This window comes from Pteropus medius, unplaced genomic scaffold, assembly GCF_902729225.1.
Source record: "Pteropus medius unplaced genomic scaffold, Ma_sr-lr_union100, whole genome shotgun sequence".
Lineage (NCBI taxonomy): Eukaryota > Metazoa > Chordata > Mammalia > Chiroptera > Pteropodidae > Pteropus > Pteropus medius.
The window spans coordinates 14,496,774-14,520,477 of record NW_024349797.1 but is presented as its reverse complement, the minus strand read 5'-3'; the positions used below and the strand labels follow the sequence as shown (position 1 = coordinate 14,520,477).

Genomic DNA, 23,704 nt, shown 5'->3' with positions numbered 1-23,704 from the left:
AGTAAATTATGTTGGCGCCTTACTTTTCTCTTGTCAGCTTGGTATTACACTTCAGACCACCCAGACCACCAATTTGAGCCACTAAACCACCGTTAGTAGCTCAGCCACCCAAGTTCACATTTTTGAGTTTGGCCAAGCCCTCGTTGATTGATTCAGAACAATCTCCAAATGTGAGCTGTATCGACCGAGGTAGAACAAAGAGTTCAAGCGCCAACACTCTCAGTTTCTCTAATTCATCAGTGTTGCGTGTGTCCCCGCCCCTCCCCCGGTGGCCTTTGATAGAGACTCTGCGCTCCTCCCCACGGACGGACGCCAGCAGCCAGCACCGTTGGGAGGTGTCACCATCATTTCCTGGGAGAGTGACCACAGAGCCCCAGAGGAGGAGCTTTTTTCTGTCCTCACCTGACACCAGTTAGTTGTCTTTTGTCATTGACAGCATGGTCAGCTGTCAATCAATAGCAAAGTGAATGAAAAGATCCAACCGGGGAATATCTTTTTTATTCTCCAAAATTAAATGACTCCAAAGAAGTAAAACAGACTTTCATGTGCTGTAAATTGACAGGAAGGTAGATTCTAGAATTCCAGACCTGTTTCGAGCGGTGGCAGAGTTTCGAGGATAATGGTAGTGATAAGCACTTATAACTCATTTAATCCTCGCAACGCGTCTATGAGGTGGATACATTTGTTATCGCCGTTTTACAGGTGGAGGAACTGAGGCATGGACATTCTCCCGAGATCAACAGCTAGTGAGTTGCAAAGCTTGCATCCGAGCCCATAGAGTCTGGCTCCAAAGTCCCTGTCCTATTTTGTCTCTGAGTTTAAGTACATAGATAAGGATATGGATTTCTAGGTGGATACTCTGAAGAGCAATCCTTGCGTGTCAGGTACTGTTTCACTTGTTGGAAGTATTCTTGTACTGAGGGGACCAACTCGGCGTTAAGTGCTGTGTGGCTCCTAGAGGTAAGCTGAGCATTATCACAGTGCGAGTTCACGAGGAAGCGTGTTTGTCGGCAGGCTCACAGTCGCATCCACTGTGCACAGTAGGCCCTCGACATACGTTCTTTGAATGAGGATTGATACTGTGTCGCTCATTCCCAAAGACTGGGAAGGGAGAAGGACACGAGACGGGACGAGCCTGTCCGTATCTCTGAGTTTCCTCAGAGACGCAGAGTTCGCCTGAGATCTCATAGCAGTTTGTCCAGTTTTTGTCTGTAGACCTTCAGCATGCCATGTCGGAAGGGCCTGGCAGCACGTCCCCGTTGTGACTCTGAGAAAGGTCTTGTGCCTTGTTTGACTTGTACTCCCGCTGCCTGGGTACCTAGTGCCTGCTCAGCATGCTGCCCACTGCCTGGCTGGCTGACCAAAACACCGTATTTACTCTGCTTTTGTTGTGAGAAGCCTCAGTTGCTGAGTTAGTCAAAAATGTGTTGTTAAGCCTGGTACAACTCTCATTAGGTTTGAAATGAGACTTCCGGAAGCTTCGCCTGCTTATTCACGTCCCAGCGTGGATGGCTGTCACACCCTCCGTCACTATATCTAGGTTGCAGCTGGCTTGCTTCGATGATCAGAGAGTCCTTTGCTAATGAGGCCAAGGTTGTGGGTTTGATCCCTGGCCCCTGACTGCAGCAGCCATCTGTCTTCACAAACGCATGTCATTGGATACGAGGCGAAGGGTGTGCACAGAGGGAACAGAAGCCGGAATCCATTCTGGGGAAAACAGCTCCCTGACAGCTGGCCAGGCGTGTCCTTTCGGACTGTGAGGGATCTTTTTCTTCTTCCACTTTCCAGATCTGGACGTCTGGCTTCGATCGCAGACTTTTCCAAACAGACGATACTCAGAGTTACATAGATGAAAGGGAAGCTGTTCCCAAGCCTGAGAACTGAGAACTGCGTGACATATGTCTGGTTTTTCAGGGTTGTGGTGTTGACGGTGTCCAGGGTCCTGATGGGCGTATGTATCTCATGAAGGAGGAAGCGTCTGCTGCAGACGGAGTTGTCCCTTTTGTAATCAAGAATGCTCTTCTCATCAAGAATGAATGAGAAAGGATTTCAGAACATAAGATGGTGCTCACTCTTTTCCTTTATTTGGGGGGTGGGGGGGTGCGGTGCACCGCTTAGTAAGTGTCACTGGGTGTCTGGTCAGCCCTGTGAGGCGGTCGGGACAAGGAGAGGTCGTTATAAAGAGGGTGATCATGGCTTGGTTGGCGGACAGACATAAGTACAAATGAAAAGCAGTGTGTCGAGTGCCGTCTCTGCTCGGAATACGGGCGGACCTGTGGGGAGCACACAGGGTCAGCGCTTCTGTCTTCCCAGAGCAGCTAGGAAAACGTTCCCAAGGGCGGCCTCTGACCTGGGTCCTGAAGGAGGACTAAAAATTCCTTGGGACACTGCAGATGGAGAAAGGAGCATTCGTAAGGCATACGGGCAGGAAAGTCCCTGAAAGGCCTGATAGGTTTCTTTAAAATCTCGAAACCCTCATCATCCACACAGCTGTCTAGAAGCTGTCAGGCCGGGCATGTCCAGGGATGTCGCTGGTTACAGGTGTGTCACTGCCCCCCAGGCACCCATGCTACAGTGCTACTGAGGGCCTGTGAGATGTATTCTGTTTAAGAGAGTGCTTCGATGGGTCGCCTGCCGGTCCACATGCAGTGAGAAAGAGGACAAGAAACGGCTAGAAAATGTATCTCCTTGTGGTCTTTCTTCATTGGGCTCATCGTGGTTCTGAATTTCATTCATTAAGTAAATATCTGTTGAGCCCTTTCTGTATGCCAGGCTGTGTTAGCAAGATCTTGGTCCTCAAAAAGCTCACATTCTTATGGGGGATGAGAAGCCATCTAAGTTCCCTGAGGTGGGGAGGGTGTCCCCTTTTTCACCAGTGTACTCTCAGGATGAGCCTGGGACCTGATACCTAAAGTATCAATAATTGTTGAAATTACCTACCGCTTAGGAGTTTCTGGAGTGCTAGTTGGTAAGAGAGAACATGGAAAAAGCCAAACGATTTTTTAGCTCTAAGAGATCGACCATGTTGACATATTCTATAATTGATCTTTAGTTTTGAAGTTCTCAACCACTGAGAAGGAACAAAAGAATATTAAACATACTCTAGCAAGGTTCCCTTTTCCTTACTACCCAGGAATTTGACGTCCAACATAAAAAGTATTTCATTCACATCAGAACTTTGAGTTTACGTTGATATTAAACTTTGTCGATATTAAATTTAAGTGTATTGGTGGTCTGGGCCAAACTCTGAGGTCAGAAGATAATCTGGAAGGCCACGTTAAGGGGAAGCATTGTATTTTCCCACCCCACTCCCAAGAAATGAAAAGAGGGATAACAAAACAGTATCTTGAACCTGCCGTTGAAGTAGCTGCCCATCATGAGGGGACACGGTTCTCAGGTCTCCGAGTTCCTCCCAGACTTGGTTTTCCATTTCGATGTTGGCTTTGGAGCTCTGGCATCCTGCCCATGTACATTTCCCCCCTTGGTTGGATAGCACAGAGGCCGAGGGGACGGTATTAGCGAGCAGAGGATGTGGTTCAGAGTCGTAGAACAGCACAGAGCAAAAAACCAGGTGCTGCTGTAGGCTTAGACGTAGGAATGTCAGTTTTCGAGAGCAGCTTTCAAAAGCGCTGCTGCAGGGCCCAAGGGGTCAAGGGCTGGTGAGTCAGTGCCGCCCCTGGGTGTCTGCAGGAAGCCGGGCGTTTGTGCTGACCTAAGGGCCAGCAGACGAGACCTGGGGCGGGGAGTGGGGGGTGGGGAGGAACTCAGAAGGAGGATGATGAAACCAGATAGAAAAGGGAGGAGAGAAGGAAGAAAAAGAAAAATGGGAGTAGGTCAAGGGAGGAGCTGAATGTGTCCCGGTGGAGTGAGTGGGCTGTCCTGCCAAGGACAGAGCAGTAGGTTGCCTGGGTTTGAGCCAGAGCAAGGCGGTGGGAGCCTGGCCTGAGCACTGCCTGCTGTGTTGGGGACGGGCAGCGACACTGGAGAGTGAAAGCAGGGTTTTGCCTGCTGGTCAGGCTGAACAACCAGCTGGTGCTCAAAGGACCAGCTTTCTCCTTGGTAAAATAGCTGAGCTGTTTGGGAACAGTTCCACGTGGAGGGAGACGCACCCAACTCAGGAAGCTTGCCAAAGCGAGGTACAGGAGGTGAACCCCAAGTGCTGACAGCCTGCCAAAGTACCCGCCGCTCGAATGTTGGCAAGAACCTTCCTTTCGAGAATAATGAATTCTGACATCACTGCGCTCTCTGTCAAGGGTGTTGAGATGGAATTGGGGACCTAATGTCGGGGGTCTGTGGAAGCCCTCGGAACCAGGGACATTCCTTGGCTCTGTTCTCTGCATTTTGGAGTGGCATTTTGAAGCAACAGTTCCTTCTAGATATATAAATGGATCTCAACATTTTAAGAATTAACTAATAGTTCAGAGACATAACCGCAATCATGTGGCTTTTGTCTATTGGGTTATTTCATAGCATTTAGAATGTAATTCTTGCAAGTTAATTTCCTTTTTTTTGGTTCCTTTCTATCATGATTATTCACCTAGACTAAATAATTTTTTATCTGCTGCCAACAGTAAAAAGTTTGGTTGAGTAAAATTATGTGACTAAAAAGATGTTTGAATGGTGTAGGCGTCGATGAGAGTTGTTATGTTTTTGCAATTTGAAATACCTTTTCCCCTCCAGTTCCTCCTTCTTCCTGCTGCCAGGTTGGTCTGTGGTTGGACGACCAGCCTCATGGTTGGCCTGGTGGTGTCACGTGCATTTGACTAGCACAGCCCCAGGCCGGCCGAGACCTTTTCCGTTTACTGTGGATCCTCAGTTTACAAGAAGGCTTCTTCCCAGTTTGTGGAAGAATTTGATTCCGAATCCTAAGCTCTCTCCAGAAATAAACTAGAAACAGTTTGAGAAAAACTCGTCCCTGCTTCCAAGGCGATGTCAGCACTTTGGGAATGAACATGCGTTTTCGTGTGTGCCATGTTGTCAGTCCCGGGGACTTCCTCCAGCCTCCACCAGAGGGCCTCAGTCCTGCACGGGAGGGACCACCTCCCTCCCTGGGGGGAGGTGACTTTCTCTCTCCATCATTTCTCTTTTAAGGCAGCAGGGGCCTTGCCCTTGGACACCAGACTGCTTCACGGATTTTCTTTTCAGTTGTTAACCAGTTCCTAGGAGTATCTCATTAGCTGTGATCACTGGGATGCAGAAAACTTGTGTTGTGTAATATATATACTAAGTTATTTGCATATTAATGATACAGAACGTAGACCTGAGCTCTTCCATTCATATTTTTCCTTTCTTCAAGAGTAGCACTTCAGTTTGAGAACTTACATTTCTTTTGTCCAGGAAGACGATAGAGTGTGGTAGAAAGCTCCTGGCTCGCTCTCTTGCTTGGTCTGTGAACCTGAGCAAGCCTTTTCACTTCTGTGTCACAATGACTAGATAGTGTTGGATCATTTACGGCTAGAATATTCTGTGCTTCTGTAACTGGATAAGTATCTCATTCCGCAAGGAGGGCGAAGAGACATTCTAAATGACCAATTCCTGTAGCCTTCCCTGAGTTATAATATTTAGATTTGATACTGTTTATTCAAGTCCTAACTTCTGCCCTGGTAAACAGCCCTTTAGACCTAGGTCTCCGATTATGTCATCTCAATCCGACCCCTATTTCATACTGTTCAAAATGCCAGTCCTTTCGCAGGTAGTCGGAGCTTAGTCTGTGATTCTGGAATAAAGTTAGAGTACTGTGTCCTACCCTATACCCTTTTATAGCCGTAGAAATCTCCTCCCCACCCCCATGTTACTTAGAGAACCGAGCTTCAGTCCAAAGCAAATGTACTTTGTTGCCTGTGAACACGGATCTCATAAAAACAAATGAAGGGGAAAGCAAAGTAGATTGCATGTCCCAGGGCCTATTACCTCATTTTTATTCACGTCTCTGTTAGATTTCCTTCAGCGCTGCTTAGAGTCCTGCAGGAGCACAAGCTTCTCTTTTTATGACACTATCGAGCTTCTGATCCGATATCATCTGATATGTGTGGGCAAGAGGAATATGAGAATATTTATGTATCTGTGCCAGTAAACCATTATCTTCAAGTTCTGGGGCTCTTCTTGTGAATGAGAGTCTTGGGATGTCATGTAGGTATAAGAGACGAATTAATGGCCCTTGTGAGTGTTTGTAACATACAGAACCCACGTCCAGTTTGATTTAATATTGTTGTGCAATTTAAAATGTCATCCAAGAAGAGAGCCAAATACCTAGAGCATCTGCTGCAGCCTGCGGGGCTGGCTGACAGCTTTGCACCGGCTGACCCGCTCTGCGGCGTTTTGGAAAGACGAGATGTGTTCTAATGAGCAGGTTATAAATATCACCGAGTTATGTCATAGGCGGTAGCAGTGCTCAGTGTAAAAGGGCCGGCTGGAAAGTGCTCCCAGCTGAGCAGGCCAGGCATAGCTTACAGAGAGGACAAATGGGGCCTGGATGTATTGACCAGGGCGTTAACTAAAGAATTTTTGTCCCTTAATAAAACGTGTCACCAAGCATGTCTTCGCGAGGAGCATGGGGCCATGAGATGAGATGTGTTTTGATCACAGCCAGGCGGCTCCAAGTTCCACCTTCACACACTACCTCACAGACAGGGCCTTCGACCCCATGCTTTGTTTGTCATTGCAGCGTTGGCAGGGGGAGGGGGGCGGGATTTGATGGATTTACTGGACAGTGATTGATGCTCTCAAAGATGCAGAGCGTTTGGTTGCTTGGCGGAGCTCCGCATTTTTCTTACCTTTTATCTTTGTCTTGCCCATAAAAATTGCAAGTTACAAGAAGCCTTTATGCACATTGCATGCGGCGCCTTGTTGATATTCCCATACCCCCTTTGCTACGCACCTATAAGTGAAAAAATAGATTTCGGTACCACTCACCAGAGCAGAAAAGCTACTGAGCCATTATAAGGCTGAAGACAGACTCTTGCAAGATATCTTGCTCTTTTTTGGTGGGGAGGGCAGGGCTTATTTTGTTTTGTTTTGCCCTCAGAATTGATTTTCTGACTTTTGAGAAAATTTTGTTTTGGAAGCACAAAAAACCATCCATCCCAGGTCAGAATCTTCAGAGTTGAACAAAAACAGACAGACATGTTCAGAAAAAATTATTTGCTGAAAATCTAGCCAACCAGCTTTTATGTAGACAAAATGCATTGAAATATGTGTATAAAATATTGAACATTAATACACACCAGATGGAAACCCTGTCAAACTCTGTGCACACAGGAACTTGACAAGAGGAGTTGGGAGATTTAGGGAGCTCCTCAGAGCCGTCGAGACGAGGACGACGCAAAACCTGCGGATGGTAAGTGCGGTCAATGACTTGAGTGAGGCCCAAAGGGCACTTTCAAGTGCATTCGCTCGCGCGCGCTCTGCTCTCTCGCTCGTGCTCTCTCTCTCTCTCTCTCTCTCTCTCTCTCTCTCTCTCTCTCTCTCTCTCTCGTGTATGTGTGTGTGTCTCTCTCTCTCGTATATGTGTGTGTATACATGTGTACACACACACACACACACACACACACACACACATATACTTCATTAAGATATAATTTACATAGCATATAATTCACCCATTGACAGTCAGTGGTTTTTAGTATATTCACAACAGTGTTCAGTCATCTCGGAACATTTTCATCACGCCCCACCGCCCCGCAAAGAAACTCCGTTCCCATGAGCCATCAAGCTCCATTTTCCCTTTTCTTCAGCCCCTGGCAATCACTCACTTAATTTCTGTTTCTCTGGATTTGCCTATTTTGGACATTTCATATAAATGGGATTATATAATATGTGGTCTTTTTGTGACTGGCTTCCTTTACTTAGCATAATGTTTTCAAGGTTCATCCACGTCGTAGCCTATGTTGATACTTCTTTCCTTTTTATTACCAAATAATATTTCATTGTGTGGATACAACATATTTTATTTATCCATTCATCAGTTGATGGACATTTGGGTTGTTTCCCCTTTTTGGCTGTTATGAATAATGCTGCTATGGACGTTCTTATGCAAATTCTTATGTAGATATATATGTTCATTTTTCTTGGGTTCACACCTAACACCTAATTGCTGGATCATACGATAACTCTATTTTTAGCATTTAGTGGAATTTATAGTCCCTTTTCCAAAGCAGTGGCGCCATTTTACGTTCCCACCAGATGTTGAGAGGGTTCCAGTTTTTCCGCATCCTCTACAACACTTGTTATTATCTATCTCTTTAGCTGTAGCCATCCTAGTGGGTGTGAAGTACTGTCTCACTGTGGTTTTGATTTACATTTCCTTGAACACCAATGATGTCTGGCATCTTTTCAATTGCTTATCAGTAGTGCTGTCTCCTGAAACCTAAGAAATGCATCTGGTAAGGCAGGTAGACTGTAAGCCCTCCCAGATGCCAGTGTGGTGGAAGGGTCATTCGTATGCTAATGAGTCATACCAAAACCCAGACAGAGCAAAGCAGATTAGATTTGGAGGAGCATCTCGTCGTTTGGCTAATTATATCAGCTAGAAAACTTAGAAGAGATGTGTGAAAGCTAGTTAAATAAACTGAAGAGCAGCTTGGTTCTCCTGTTGACTCACGTTCTCTCTCTTCCTGTTTGATCTTTTCACTTTCCTGTCTGGGAAGATGCCTTATTTATCTGCCATCGTTTGCCCTTCAGTGTCACAGCCATTGAGTGTTTTGGTAAATGCCTGGTGTTTACTAGAAGTTAAGCAAATGCCACCTGTCACCATTGGTGTAGCAAACCCATGTAAGATGACAGTGTCTTTTGTCTTTTATCATCCATGTCGTCATCCTCCCATTCTCATGAACCCTTTAAATCCTGTAAGAGACTATTCACTTGGGCAAGCCTAATGGATTCCTGTAGTGATAAATGAAGTCGTATCTTCATTTTGGCATCTCCAGAGTTTTAGATCCAGACCTAAAACTCACGGGGCCAGGTGTCTAAGCCATAGGCTTTCCTAGAATTATGGGGGACGGGGGGTCGGGGGTGGCGGGGAGTGAGAGAAGATGAGCAACTTCACACACACACCCCACCAAGAACCCACTGGGTCTTCAGTATTTATTTATATATTGATGTGATTTAGAGGTGTCTTAAGAAATTCAAACAAAACATTTTGATTTGTAGAGTTCTTTAGGAAAAAAACCCTGTACAATATGGATAAAAATTGTTGCCAAATGTCTTTTCTCTGAAATCGATCTACTCCCAACTGGTCAGTATGAACAGCTTCTTCCAAGATCTGGAAGCACAATGAAAGTAACTGAACATATTGGCAACTGTTCTTCTAATTATTTTAAACGCACATTTAAAAAGCCAATCTTTCAAAATTGCTTAAATATGGAGCATTTGTTTATATTGTTGACTCTCGAAAAATATATATTGATCCATTAAAGAAATGAATGATTATTCCTTATTAAAAGGAAATTGTTGGAATCTGCCCACCGCTTACTTCAACATTATTTTTCAGAATTAGAGAATATCTTCCATTATAAGATTTCTGATTTTTAAACCAATGTATTCGAACTTATTAAAATCTTGAGAGATAGGATTCTAAATAGAGAGAGGTTAGGAAGGAAGAGATTTCTTCAACCTTTTTTATTTTTATTTTTTTGAGAAGTACAGTGAAAGGCTCCTGAAGAAAGTCCGAGTAGACTAGCGCTGCCCCCTGGACATTTCAGCTGTTCATTGGTCAGTGTCAACACGAGGGGAGTCACTTCCCACTGTATGCTGTGCTTGAGGTGCAAGTAGACCTTTAGTCTTGGCTGATGATGCTCGAATGACCTAAGTTAAACTGTTTCTGATTCCTTGAGTGCTTAACCGAAGGTATGCATCAGAATTCACGGAGGAACCGTGAGCAAATGCACATCCCAAGGCCCGGCTCGGAAACGCCAGCTGAGGAGGTCTGGGGCAGGACCCGTGAGTCCGATGTTCTAGTTTCTACGGTGATTCTTCGTCCACCCTAGTTGAGAAGCATTTCCTGGGCCTTATGTACTGGTATCTTGGTTATTACTAGACATCAGAAAGCTTCTCCAGCTAATGGCATTCACAAGACAGTGTCTCCAGCAGCCTTAATAACTATGTGACTCTTTTTAGATTAGCCGTTAATTGCAAATTTGCGATATGCCTATGAGATGGAAAATTTGCTTTGTAAAACTCAGTCTGGCATGAGACCATAGCAGAGAAGGATTTAAAAGTACATGTATAGCAACCCCTCGCCTAGACAAATACTCCGAAGAATGGAAAGCAGGTGTTCAAACATTCAAACAAAAACTTGTATATGAATGTTCATAGCAACCCTATTCACAATAGCCAAAAGATGGAAACAGCCCAAATGTCTATCAACTGATGACTGGATAAGCAAAATGTGGTCTAGCCATACAACGGAATATCATTCAGCCATCAAAAGGAATGAAGTTCTGATACATGCTACAGCATGGATGAAACTGGAAAGCATTTTGCTAAGTGAAAGAAGCCAAACACGAAAAGGCCACACATTATATGATTCCATTTATATGACTTACCCAAAGTAGACAAATCTATATGGCCGGAAAGTAGAGTAGAGTTTCCCAGGTCTGGGAGGAGCGGGCATGGGGCATGACTACTCAAGAGAACATGGGGCTTCCTTCTGGATAATGCAGGTGTCCTGGAACTAGATAGTACTGATGGTTGTACGACATTGTGAATGTACTAGACGCCATTGGATTCCACACTTTAAATGGTTAAAACGTTGAACTTTATGTTCTGTGGATTTTACCACAATTTAAAAAATACGTGCAAAGAGGTGCATTTCAGGACCAAGTTTGTACGTAAAAGTTCGAATCTTCTTGCAGGCCTACTTCCCTCCCTTTCTTCCTTTAATTCTGAATTCATTTGATAGTTACCAACAGTTTTTAAGCATTTAAACTGCAAGCTAAATAAAACTTTAGTATAAAAAATAAAGGTATGATAGATTTTGGTGATCTTGTTGATAATTTCTCATATTTAATCTTCTTTTCTAAACTTCATTTGAGCTTTCAATGAACACAACCAAATATCCTTTCTAATCAGGACGGCACTGATGAGGTGACAACTTTATAATATGCAGTCACATCAAAACCTCATTTTAAAAGTCTCTCTGGAAGGTGAATACCCTGAGGAAAAGTGAGATCTAGCATGAATAGTCTAGTAGTGGACAGGCAAACTGTTTAAGGCAGAAATTTTTATAATTTTAGAATTTTTCCATGGCAGGTATACCCAGAAAATGAAGTTCCTCGTTCATTCTTTTTTTGCTTTAACATTTTTTTTTTTCTCAGCTATTATAAGTGGAGGCAATTTTTGCTCGTCGATGCCTCCAGCAGAAGTCATTAGCTTCTATGACTGCGGTGAGATCAAAATGAAACTATAAAGGAAGGTTTAAGAAAACAGTTCAGGAACCGTTTAGGTCCTGGAAATTGTGTTCTTATGAGATCTTTACAGATAGCTCAGTTGGGGATGATAGGATTGATTTAATCTCACATTTATGTAGACATTTAAAGCCATTGGGTCTTACTTGAGAGTAATCAAGAAAATTTGCCTTTACCCAGTGATTATCAGAAACCACTAAGATAGTGATTTGGCTGCATTGAAGTTTCCTTGTGGTGTTTTAAGAGATTTCACATGGATGAAAGCCTGGCTAAGTTCTCCTCTGGAACATATCTGTTTAAAAAGGCTCCTTCTCAGGGAAGATCAGCGTTCTTTGCATCTTGCAAAGAATGCTAAAACCTTGTGGAAAAACCTACTGGTTGAAATTTTATTTTGCCACCTCTGGCTGATCATGGGGTAGGTTGCCTGAGGTGCGGTACTTCTTTGTTTTCAGAGAGATTTTTTTCTTTTTCCTTCTTCTTTTTTAACCTGTCCTCTTCTTTGTCACTGAAAGATTATGAGGTAAATGAACTGATATGCATCAGTCAACAAAATAGCCCTCCTCCACACATCAGACGTGGTGTGGGTCCAGGCAGTGTTGTTGCAGGGAATTTGGGAAAGCATAGTGACCTGCATCTAACTGAGGAGGACGAGGTCCAGATATGTCTGGGTTTTCACAGTGAGAAAAGAGATGCCTGTCCAGCTTTGAAAAAAATGTCTTTCTTGATCAGTAGCCATAGTCCCCACTTTGCCTTCTCTATTTCATAAGACCAGTAGGGACTTTGAGGCGCTGAGTGCCAGAGTGGGGCCTTGTGGGACTGGTCCCTGGCACTCTAAGAAGGAAGACATTCTCAAAAATCTGTAGTGGATATCATCAGTGAAGAGATTTTTTTTCAGGGATAACATCATCTAGGTTGAGTACTGGCTTTTTGCCAAGTTTGGGCTTTAGCAGGCATCACTTGGGAGGTGATGAAAATATCTGCGGTTCACCTATTATTTATAAGGGCTTTAGAAAAGAGCTTAACTGAAAGTTTCAATTGTTTCGGGTATAAAACATGTTTAATGTTTCAGCGTACACCAGAGGCAGGTGGCATATGCAGGTCATGAACTTGTTTTAAAAAAAAAAAAGGTTCAAATATCTTAGTGCATCGTGTCTTCTTTTATGTCGTCAACTGATAGAATTTCATCATAAATTTTTAATTATGAGTTTTGGAATAGTGCCTAGCACAAAGTGATGACCAAGAAATATTTATTAAATGAGTGAATGAGTGAATGAATAAATGAATGAATGATGCGAAATAGATTCATGGCTATGCCTTTGCTCCTTTGTGTTCCCAGACAATAGCGAGGCAGTTGGCGGAGATCTTGTTGCGGGGTATGTGTGAACAGAGCTACTGGAACCCTCTGGAGGACCCGCCATGCCAATCACCTCTGGACGACCCTCTCCGGAAAGGAGCAAACACAAAAACCTACACCCTCACTCGGAAAGCCCGCGTCTACTCAGGAGAGAAGTATGGGAGTTGACGTCCTTATTTATAGGTTAAGGAGTGGGAGGGACACTTCAGGAAAATTCGAGGATGAGTAGAAGTGCAAGGGCAGATTTTTTTCCCCCGAAAAAGAACCAGATGAGCAAGTCTCATTTACCAATTTAAAAGAGATAACTCACTACTTTTTACGCTTTCAGCAAATATCTGTGCACTAGTAGGTGACATTTTAAGTAGGAAAATGCTCTCATGTCAGCCATTACTGTTGGTCTTTGGGATTCTCATTCCATTTATTAGAAGAACCCCAGCATTATATAGCAATCAGTGACAAAGCTATTTGTAAGCCAGACTTAACCATTTTTCTTTTCTTCGATTCCTTCATCCTTTTGTTTAAAAATTTGTTTGTAAGTGAATTAGCTAGAAGAAGGTGAATTAAATAATTTGCAAGTGATTGGAAGGTGATGATGTCTCTTTAGAACTTCTTAATTTTTTAAAGGTTTAAATTTGGGACTTGATCATCGAGAGAAAAATGGGCTAGTGAACCACGGCAGTCTCGCATGTGTCTTCCCAGATGACGGGGAGGAGGAGATTGAGGGAGAGAGACCAGGAGAAGGGAATGATTGCCGGCTCGTTCTTAATTCCTCCCCTCAGAGCCTCCACTTCCCACCTCTTCTTACAAGGACAAGGCATGGTGGCTTTTCAGAATTTCTCCATGAAGGAAAAGGGAACATGTATAAATAAATACAGAAACCCTCTCTAGTCATTGTCAAATTGGAAAAATGGCTGAGAGACTGTGGGCCGCTGCTTCTGAGGCCCTAGAGAAAGCGCTGGTAGATGCGAGGGTGACTAGATCCTTACTACATGTGTGACTTCTGAAAATGTTTGTTGCATTGCCAAAAGGGACAGCGTCTCTCGGGGCAGCCACTTCTTAATCCTCTTAAGTTGACCCTAGTATATCTCTCCCTCGTCGTCTTGTTCAGTTTGCACTTCTTGTATAGATTCAGACAAGTGAGCATATTCTTGCCTTTTTCCCTAGGCGTATTTTAATTTAGTTTCCATCCTCCTTTTTCATGGCCTTGTTGAGCCATGAGTTTGCTTAATTCACAGCCTGTGTTTACTCCTTAGTCCTTATCTGAATTCATAGAACATCTGTTCTAGCAATTCCCAAACTCTCACTTTAAAAATGCTGACCCCTCTTTATGAACTATTTAGAAGCAGATTCGGGTTCATTTTTAAGTAATATTTTTTCTCCTGCTTTAGATGCTTCTTAATAGATAGGCATATGAGGTGCCAGGTATATTGAAAAACTCAGTTCTTGCTCCCACCCCTGATGAAGGTGGACACTGTGTCTCTTTGGGTGCTTTTCCAAAGTGGCCTCACCCCTTGAAGGCAGAAAAGCTCACAGCGTTGGCTACTTATCTTTTATTTCTCGAACCACTGGACTTGGTCACTCTTCTGACACCAGCTTCCCCATCTGTACAAGGAGACTTACAGAGGCAACAGGCAGATGTAGAAAATGCAGTTACTAGTTAAAGGGAGCATTCTCATACCGGGACCAGTTACCGAGTCACAAGTTTCATTTTACACAGAAACACACAGTTATGTTTTTTTAACTGTTTTTATTGAGGTGTAATCCATATATTATACAATTCATTCATTTAAAGTGTATAATTCAGTGGCATTTTAATATAGTCACATAGTTGTGCTTCCTTTACTACAATCAACTTTAGAACATTTTTGTTATGCCCAAAATAAACCCAGCACCCCTTAGCTTTCCCCCAACCCCAATCTCTTGCATTTTCATATGAATTTTTAGGATCAGTTTGTTTATTTCTGGAAAAAAAAATGGCCACTGGGGTTTTGATAGGAATTTCATTGAATCTGTAGACCAGTTTGGGGAGTATTGCTGTCTTAACAATATTAAGTCTTCCAATCCATGAACATGGAATATCTTTCCATTAATTTAGATTTTCTTTCATTGCTTTTAACAATTTGTAGTTTTTAGGGTATAATGTTTGTACTTCTTTTGTTAAACTTATTCCTAAGGTTTTTTGGGGGGTTTGTGGATGTGTATCTCTCTGTGTATGTATGCTATTCTCTTTGATGGTATAGTAATGGAATTATTTTCTTAATTTTGTTTTTGGGTTGTTTATTGTAAGTATATAGAAATACAATTGATTTTCTCTATTATTTTGTATACCACAGTCTTGGTGAATAATTATTAGTCCCAATAATTTTTAGATTCCTTAAGATTTTCTATATACAGGATCATGTCATCTGCAAATAGAGATTAGTTTTACTTCTTCCTTTATAAATTGGATGCCTTTTATTTCATTTTCTTCCCTAATTGCCCTGGCTAGAACCTCCAGTACAATGTCGAATAGAAGTGACTTGTTCTTGATCTTGTTCTTGATCTTAGGAGGGGAAAGCATATAGATTTTCACCATTGAGTATGACATTAGCTGTGGGCTTTCATGGATGCCCTTTGTCAAGTTGAACAAGGTCCTTTCTATTACTAGTTTGAATATTTTTCATCATAAAGGGTGTTTAATTTTGCAAATGCTTTTTCTGTATCTATTGAGATGATCATGTGGGTTTTGTCCTTTATTCTCCTGCTGTGATTTATTATACTAATTGATTTTCAGATGTTAAGCCAACCTTACATTCCTGGGTAAATCCCACCGGTCATGGTATATAATCCTTATTATCGTTGGGCTTGATGTGCTAGTATTTTGTTGAGGATTTTTAAATCAATATTTATAAAACATATTGAGTTGCACTTTTGTTCTTTGTGTGGTTTTGGTATTAGAATAATATTGGCCTCATAGAATAAATTGGAAAATATTCCTTCCTCTTCTCATTTTTGAAAGAGTTTGTGGAGAATTGGTGTTAATTATACTTTAAATGTTTGGTAGAATTCACCAGTGAAGCCATTTGGTGCTGGGCTTTTGTTTGTGGAAAGGTTTTGCCTACTACTTCAAATCTCTTTACTTGTTATAGGTTGATTAAGATTTTATATTCCTTCCTGAATCAGTTCTAGTGGTTTTTGTCTTTCTAGAAACTTGTCCATTTCATCTAAGTTGTCTAATTCGCTGGCATACAGTTGTTCACAGTAACCCCTTCTACTATTTTTTATTTCTGTGAGGTTGGTAGTCGTATCCCCTTTATCATTTCTCAGTTTAGTAATTTGGGTCTTCCCTCTCTCTTTTTGGCTCAGTTTAGCCAAAAACGATCAACAAATTTTGTTGATCATTTTGAAGAACCAACTTTCAGTTTTGTTGATTTTTTTCCTATTATGTATCTACTTTCTATATCATTAGTTTCTACAGTAATCCTATTCCTTCAGTTATCACCATCAGATTTTGACTTTCTTGTTTTGCGTGTTCACAGTTCTACTTCTGATTTATTAGTAAAGAGAGAAAACCTGTTGAGTGATACTTGTCTTGGAGCTTCCTTATTACCAAGGCAGGACTATCCGATCCATCAGTTCTATGGCACAAAAGACATTATCATCAATTCAATTATGCTGGTTGAGAGGTGATAAAAAGAATTCATAGATCGTGAGTAAAACCCATTTTGGACAGTAGTCCCAAACTGCCCCTTTCCTTAATCTCCTATGAGAAATATGAGTACAAAGCAGTCGTTAGGTGGCACAAATCTTTCCAGCTCCAGCAGACCACAAGGACCATTCAAAATAGTTGGTCATAATAGACCAACTATTATTAGACCAACTAATACACCTGAAAAGCAAGCTCTGCCAGAAAGCTCCACTCCCTGTCACTACGACCTGGATGTGAAGTGGAAACTGAATGCTTATTCTTTCCCCATCTTGAATTTTGAAAAGAAATAAAATGTCGACAATCTTAGAAAAGAGGGGAAGGATCACATGCCATGGGCCTCTTTTACTTCCTGTCTTCTAGGTCTTTCTGTGAAGAATTTTATTGAATTTTGTTTACCTATTTTTAAGTAAGCTTTTTATTGACACATACTTTGAAAAAATACACAAATAAGAAGATAAAACTTGATGAATTTTTACCAAGCAAACACATCCATATAATTAGCATCAGGGTCAAGAAGTAGACATTGCTAGAACTCTACAAGCCCTCTTTGTACCCTCCACCAAGTACCGCCCCCTTCCCAAGGGTGACTCTGTCCTGACTACTATCTCAATAATTAGTCTGGCTCATTTTTGAAATTTATACAAATGGAACCATACACTAAGAACTTATTGTTTAATTTCTTTTGTCTAACAATATATTTGAGAGGTTTACCCATATTTTTGCATGTACTTGTAGTTTGTCTTCACTGCTGCATAGTATTCCATTTTATTAATATACTCCAAAATACCAATCTATTGTTCTTGAAGGTTTTTGGTAAGGATGAAGATGCCGTGTAAAGTATAAAGATGAGGGATGTTAGAGGGTCAGACAGATTACACGATGGCGGAACCGAAGCCATGTGAGCAACCAGCTGTGTCACTGGTTGCCACCCTCATCACTAGTGTACACGGCCTACCTTCAGCTCATCGCAGAGAGGCCTGTTCCCTCACCAGGGACCTAGAAGCCTTTGTGCAGGGTGATGTGCTTTGTATGATTCACTCAGTTCATCCACAGCACAGCTCAGTGGACTGGGGCTCATCTAAGTGACAGGTCTTTCTTTCTTAGTCATGAGGGGATTTAACCAAATGGATTGACAAAAAATGGAAGAACCGTGTAGAGGCCGGGGTAATCCTCAGATCAGATCAACTGACCCCTCCCTCATAATCAAGAGGCTCTCTTAATGCTTAATTTAAATCCTTTTCCTGTCTTGGAACCCTCCTCCTTCCTCACAAACCTGGGGCTGACAGCACTTTCCGCCTTGGTGTATGTAACAGACAGTGCATCTTGGGGTGGGGATGGGGCTGGGAATGGCATTGTCATCAGCTTTGATTTTTCAGCTCTCTTCTGGCTGGCTGTGGTTCAGAGACTGTATTTCTCCAGGAATTCCCAAGTAGTATCAGAGCCAGGCATATTAAAATAATAAAGACACCATTGCTGGGCCTTGGAGTTGACATTGTCATTTACAAATCACCTTTCTTGTGAGTTGGAGGTGCTCAAGGCCCTCTTTGCACCTAAATAGAGTCTGCTTTGATTCCTGGGTGGTGCCATTGACCTTCAGGCATCCAACTTGTCATTAGTTGTATCATAGCTAAAGATGACAGAAAGATGAAATGCATTTGGATAAAATTGGATTAATTCCTTTTATACTATTGTTTCTACCACATGCAGTGACGTTTTTACCTATCTGGGGGAAATTTCTAAGAAAGGGCTATTATTATCTGAGAGCCTTGGCAAGATTATGATCATTATAAATGAGGATTCTCACCCTTGTTCCCTGTGTTGTCTGTAGAATCAGATAATGAGTTGGTAAATTCATCTAAAGTAGGAAAAGGAGCAACTTGCCTAAAGGGCAGCCGGTGAGCGGATGGCGTGGCCAGGATTAGAAGGCAGCCCTTCCGTTCTTAGCCCAGCAGCACTGGCCCTGCCACCTCCTCCGCCAGCCCGCCAGTCCAGCTCAGGGGAGCTTGTCCTCACTGTCCTCACTGATCCCTATTTCCTCTCTGTCTCTTTTTATCCCCCACTCTGCCCTTCAGTCAATTTCCTTTGAATCTAGGGCCCCAGTATTCCAACTTCACAAGGCTAAGGTCTGAGCACCCCGTGATCTCCCCTGAGCAAGATCTGGGGCCCCAAGAGGAGAATGTCACAAAAGGAAAGCTCCAACAATTTGGACCGTCCGCCCTGAGCGCTGCACCTCCCCGAACAGGCGATAGGGGAGGAATGGCCAGAAGCGGGTCTAAAGAATCCGTAATTGCTGAGAGGGGGCATTTCAGTGTGTAGTTTTTCTTAGGCATGTGTCTTAAAACTACCCTTTCTTGCTCCCCTCCCCCGCCCCCACTTCTTTCTGCCGGCCCTGGGAGCTTTGCAGCGCTCTCATCTTGTCTGCCTTGAAAGGAAGGGTAGAGGAAGTGGAATTAAAATCAGTTAATGTGCTACTCTGTTAGCAGCTCGGGTGGAAATAACACAACCTCACATTTAAGCAGGCTGAATGGCTCAAATGAAATTTGGGGATTATCCATGGATTGAATTGGGTGGTGTTAAGGCACAATTAGTATGAGCTCTCTCTCTTTGCAATTAGTCTGCATCATGTAGAACTGGCTGGTCATGAAAAAAATGGTTAGTGTCACTGCTTTGTTGTAAGGTCCCAACTGCAGGTAAGCACAAGCCACGAATTTAAGAAATGATTGCTGAATGGACAGACAGACAGACACACAATACTATTACACACAATAATAATATTATCATCAATACATTAACAATACTACACATCCCGATGATGATAATACACATGTATTGCCATCCTAGACATACACACAATACACACACACACACACATTACCAATACAAGCACACATCCCAAGATACACATATAGAGATACACACATCCCAGATATGCGCTACCAATACAATAATATCAATAATAATAAGACAATGGTACACTACCGTCAATAATACTAACAATAATAATAAGCCATCATGTCGACACACACAGTCACTCCTAATTCAAAAGCCTCAGAGGTTCTATTTTCTGATCTATGGGCAAAGTAGAAGTACTTATCTTTCTCAAAACTATACACCACCCTTCTGCCACCTCCTAGAAGTCATCAAATCTTGTTCCTGGAGCAGGGCCATTTTTTCACAAAATCATATTCCTGGTATGAGCATACATGAAACCATCCTCGTGGAGAGCCTCCTTCCTCTTAGAAGTCAGAGTTGTCGAAAGGGCCTGTACACCCTGCACTTTTCATCTGGCTACATATGCACTTTGATTCTATGCAGTTGCCACAGACTTCCAAATAGGTACCAACTATTTAGCGAAAGTAGATTTGCACATTGTTTTCATTACTGGGGATGGGGAAAGCCATCTCATCTTCTTCAAATAAAGGATTAGAGAATAAATGCAATTTTGAAAAGATGTACCCCTATATCTTTATTAGATTATTCCAAAATATTCAGGTTCTTTTTTTTTTTTTTTACCAAGTTTGTTTTATTGTACTCCTCTTTTATTCTATGAAAAAAGGTGGAGTTTTGGCCTAATTGGTGATAACACAGTTCTACTAAGAGGATCCTAGAGCTTCAGAACAGGAAACAAATACTACAAGTCATTAAAAATTCTCAAAGCACAAAAAAAATAGGATATAGAGAATGGATATTGGGGTTGTGTTTGCTTTTTGTTGTTCTCTAATCCAGAGCAACATTGGGCTTAAAAGCTTTTTCTTTTAGTCTAAGATGTTAAGGTTCAGCCAAATTTCATAAAATAGATAAATAAGACAGCTAGCTCTTACATACCATCCCATAGCAAGACGCGTATTTAAGTAAGGTAACTCATTAAATTCTTACAGTATTCTAGAAATTATTTCAACTCTGAAATTGCTTCCAACTTATTTTACCTAAAGAACAATATAAGACATGCCAGTCAGCAAGAAAAGAGAGAAGAAGAGTACTATTTACTAAAATGTCTGCAGTTTACACCTCCATAATGGGTTTAGGAGAAAGCCATGATGATGTAGGAATCTAAATTTCTGCCTCTATAACAGGCCTGTATGTTATTTGAACTTTTAACTTGGTTTTTACAGCTCGTCTTCATCCTGTGGCCTGCTATTAACATGCATAGTTAGTATGTATAAGTTCTATAGATTACCATAGAAATAAGCAAATTCATTCAAGTTTCCAGATAATACGTTATTTTTATGGGTTCTATATAAAAAAAATCTAGAAGCTTTTAGCACACAGTTCTGCTCATAGTCAATGTATTTTGTGTTATTTGGAAATTGCCGTATATCAAAGTCGACTTTCTTTATACAGCATTTTTTGTCCTCAAGAAAATACCGAAGAAGCCCTGTTGTTATTGCTGATTAGTGAATCTATGGTAAGTAGAATGTGTTTTATTTTCCTTTCCCCTTTTCCTGTAGTCCCTCTTTAGACATGGCTACTTCATCAACGTGGTGACTCTTTTTCTTGGGAGAAGACTAGAGGGGATACCCGGGTAGGAAAAACAATAGAGGTTTCAAAGGAGGGATGTTTCTTAATTCTTGGACTGGGTAAAATGTTCCTTGGTTGGCCTGGAGCATGGAGCTTCTCTTTCTTAGCAATTAGCAAACATCCAAGTTCATTCACGTGTCTACCGAGTATTGATTGAACACTAGCACGAGTGTGTACTATGGGTAAACTACAGCCAAAATGATCACGAAAGGGACTTTTCAAAGGGGAAGAAGCCCCCAAAGGGCAACCTTTACGAGCCTTCTCAATGCGCCTTGGTGAGAGGGAGGGGTTGGGTTTACATCACTTGTTATATATGTGAACCTCTCGGTTTTGTAGCAGGAGGCTGATGAAATTGCTTCATCCTCTTACACAGGTCCCTTCCCCAAGCCGCCACCTGTTCCCCAGGCATCGCACAGTCCCGGGCTGTGAGAGTTTACTCCTCTTACCTGGCTCTGCTGTTCTGAGGGATGTTTTTGCCAGACTGTTAGGTTCCTTTGAAACATTTCTTAGTGTTTGGCCAGGATATCAGATTTTAGGTCTAGAATTTCATTGCTCATCATTTATTGGGTTTCTCTTCTGCATTTTAAGCTCGATGGCCCCGGCTTGAACCTTCCGGGGGTAATATGTGCTACAGTAGTTCAAACCTTGGCAAGTCAATGTGCGTGCTGAGCAAATTTCTGGAATTTGAAAGGACCTAGAGCTCCTCACACCCATTCACTTATTTTACAGAGGAGAAAACTAAGGCCCAGAGCAGGCAAAGTGGATGCATCACGCAGCTCTTTCTAGTAGATCGTCGTGCCTGCTCCCATATCTCTCACCCCACCTGGCAGGCTGGTGGAGAAAGGAAGTGTAAAGGGAATCATAACTAAAGCAAGGGAAGGTGTTATCCTTCTTGCTCCAGCATACAATTTAAATGGAGGTATGAAATGCACTCAGGTGAGAAAGACTTAGATATGCAGCAGAGTGTAGGAGGGATGGACTTGGTCAGGAAGGGCAGCTTTCTTGCCTTAATTTAAAGCTTTGAGTTTTCTTGTTCTGTGAAATGGCCCAGAGATGTTTACAAGAGCAAGACTGTTCGAGTTCCTGCCTCTTTTTATCTGGAAGCCCTGTGGCGTCGTTGGCCTTACTTCCTCTGAAGGAAAGAGGTTGCCCCGTTGGCTCATCCTTCCTTGACTGTCTGCTGGTAACTTTGGACGGTATCATTTACATTCTCTACGCTGCCGTGGCACCATCAGGGAAGGCACGTATATAAACAGACTGGCACTCGGTGGCATTCGGTATCTGTTTTCCATGTGAGCACATCTCATTGTGCGCTGTCATCAGTTCTCTGGTGGTGGCCAGTTCACGTCGGCCTCCCAGCCAACATTCCCGCGTTCTAAGCTGGACTCTTCACAACTGGGCAGTTAGTTTCCTTTGAGCAAACCAGCCTGGTTCTCTATTTTGTAAGAGTTCTGAAAGTGTGGTTGAAAACATTGAGTTCTGTTGTCAGAGCACATGTTCCGTTTTGGAATTTGGAAAACCTGGCCGCATCTTTAAAATGCTTGTGTCTTGGGAATGGTGCCTCCATCTCTCCCGAATAACGCTCATCGTTGGGGTCCCTTTGACACAGTCAGATTTGACTTCGTGGTGTTTAATTTCTCAAAAGTCTCTTCAGGGGCTGGTGACATCCAGTGATACTATCAGTAAATATGAAGGACTGGGCCTCCAACCAAAATGGTGTGTTCTCCCTGTAAACGATGTAATTATATAGGTAGAAATCTAAATTAAGTTGCCTTTGGAAGCCTTTTTTCATGTTCCTCGACCTCTTGATTTTTCATATTTTAGACAGAAAAATAAAAGGTGCTCAACTTCAGAACCAAAAAGAGAATTGCTGTGTTTTTTCGGTGTTTGGGAAAATTGTATTCTTCATTGGTTCTGATTTTACCTTAGAAACATAAATTTGTCCTTAGTCTCTCCACCTACAAGAACTCATTTGGAATCGTACTGCTTTCTCACCTCAAATCAAATTAGTTTTCCCCAGGAGACAAGTTTTCAGAACTGTATTTTCACAATCAACACTGATACAGTATTCTGGGATATTTATTACTTGCGGATCTGTTTGAGCTTCTGTATCGAACCTTTTTAATCAAAAGACACTGGTAGATTTTCTCTAAAATTTTTTTTAAAAGAATGCATTTGGCATAACTTGAAAAATTCTCTTAAATAGTATTTTATTTTGTTCTCTTCCAGGCATTGGTCTCAGTATAGAACATTTATATCAAATTAATAAAATGAGACCACTTATAGCAAGCCCTATTTCCCTCAGAGCTTCTTTTGTTGGCTTAAAAGCCACTCCTAATAAGAAAAACTTAGAATAAAATCTTCAAAAGCAGGCTTATTTCCATAAGAGATGACTCACTTTGTAGGAAGTAGCCTGTCTTACATATTCTTATTTGTCTTTGACATTTAAGAGCAAGGAGTTTTAAAGTAAGCACTGATGAGTGGCTAAATGCCTTGGACTCACATATAAAAAGAAAGTATGTTTCCTCATTAGTGAGAGAGAAGGTGTGTGCATAGCATTTCCGAATGTCGGGTGGGAAGACAAACATCCTCCTGCCTGAACAAGTGACCCTGATACATCATGTAACCACTTCCGCAGGTAAAGCTGAGAGTCCCTTCCCATGCACCTAGGGACAGATAGATCTGGAGGCTTCTGTTAATTATCAAGGGCAAAAAAGATAGGTGAAATCTAACTTTACTGTT

General features: G+C 42.1%; 1 protein-coding gene across 9 annotated transcripts in view; it reads left to right on the top strand.

Annotated features, from left to right (window-relative positions):
- Nucleotides 1-23,704, top strand: part of TTC7B (tetratricopeptide repeat domain 7B) — a 226,185-nt gene that overhangs the window by 79,552 nt on the left and 122,929 nt on the right. For 8 of the 9 annotated variants that reach the window (XR_005657575.1, XM_039884012.1, XM_039884013.1 and 5 more), the window contains 3 exons: nt 7,258-7,336; nt 12,739-12,911; nt 20,786-20,849. Coding sequence is in view for 8 of the 9 variants with exons in the window: in XM_039884012.1 (XP_039739946.1) it covers nt 7,258-7,336; nt 12,739-12,911; nt 20,786-20,849 (316 nt within the window). In the remaining variant the exon portion in view is untranslated. Of the gene's footprint in view, nt 1-3,895; nt 4,137-7,257; nt 7,337-12,738; nt 12,912-20,785; nt 20,850-23,704 lie in introns of those variants that run through there. The other variant, XM_039884020.1, reaches the window with a different exon arrangement.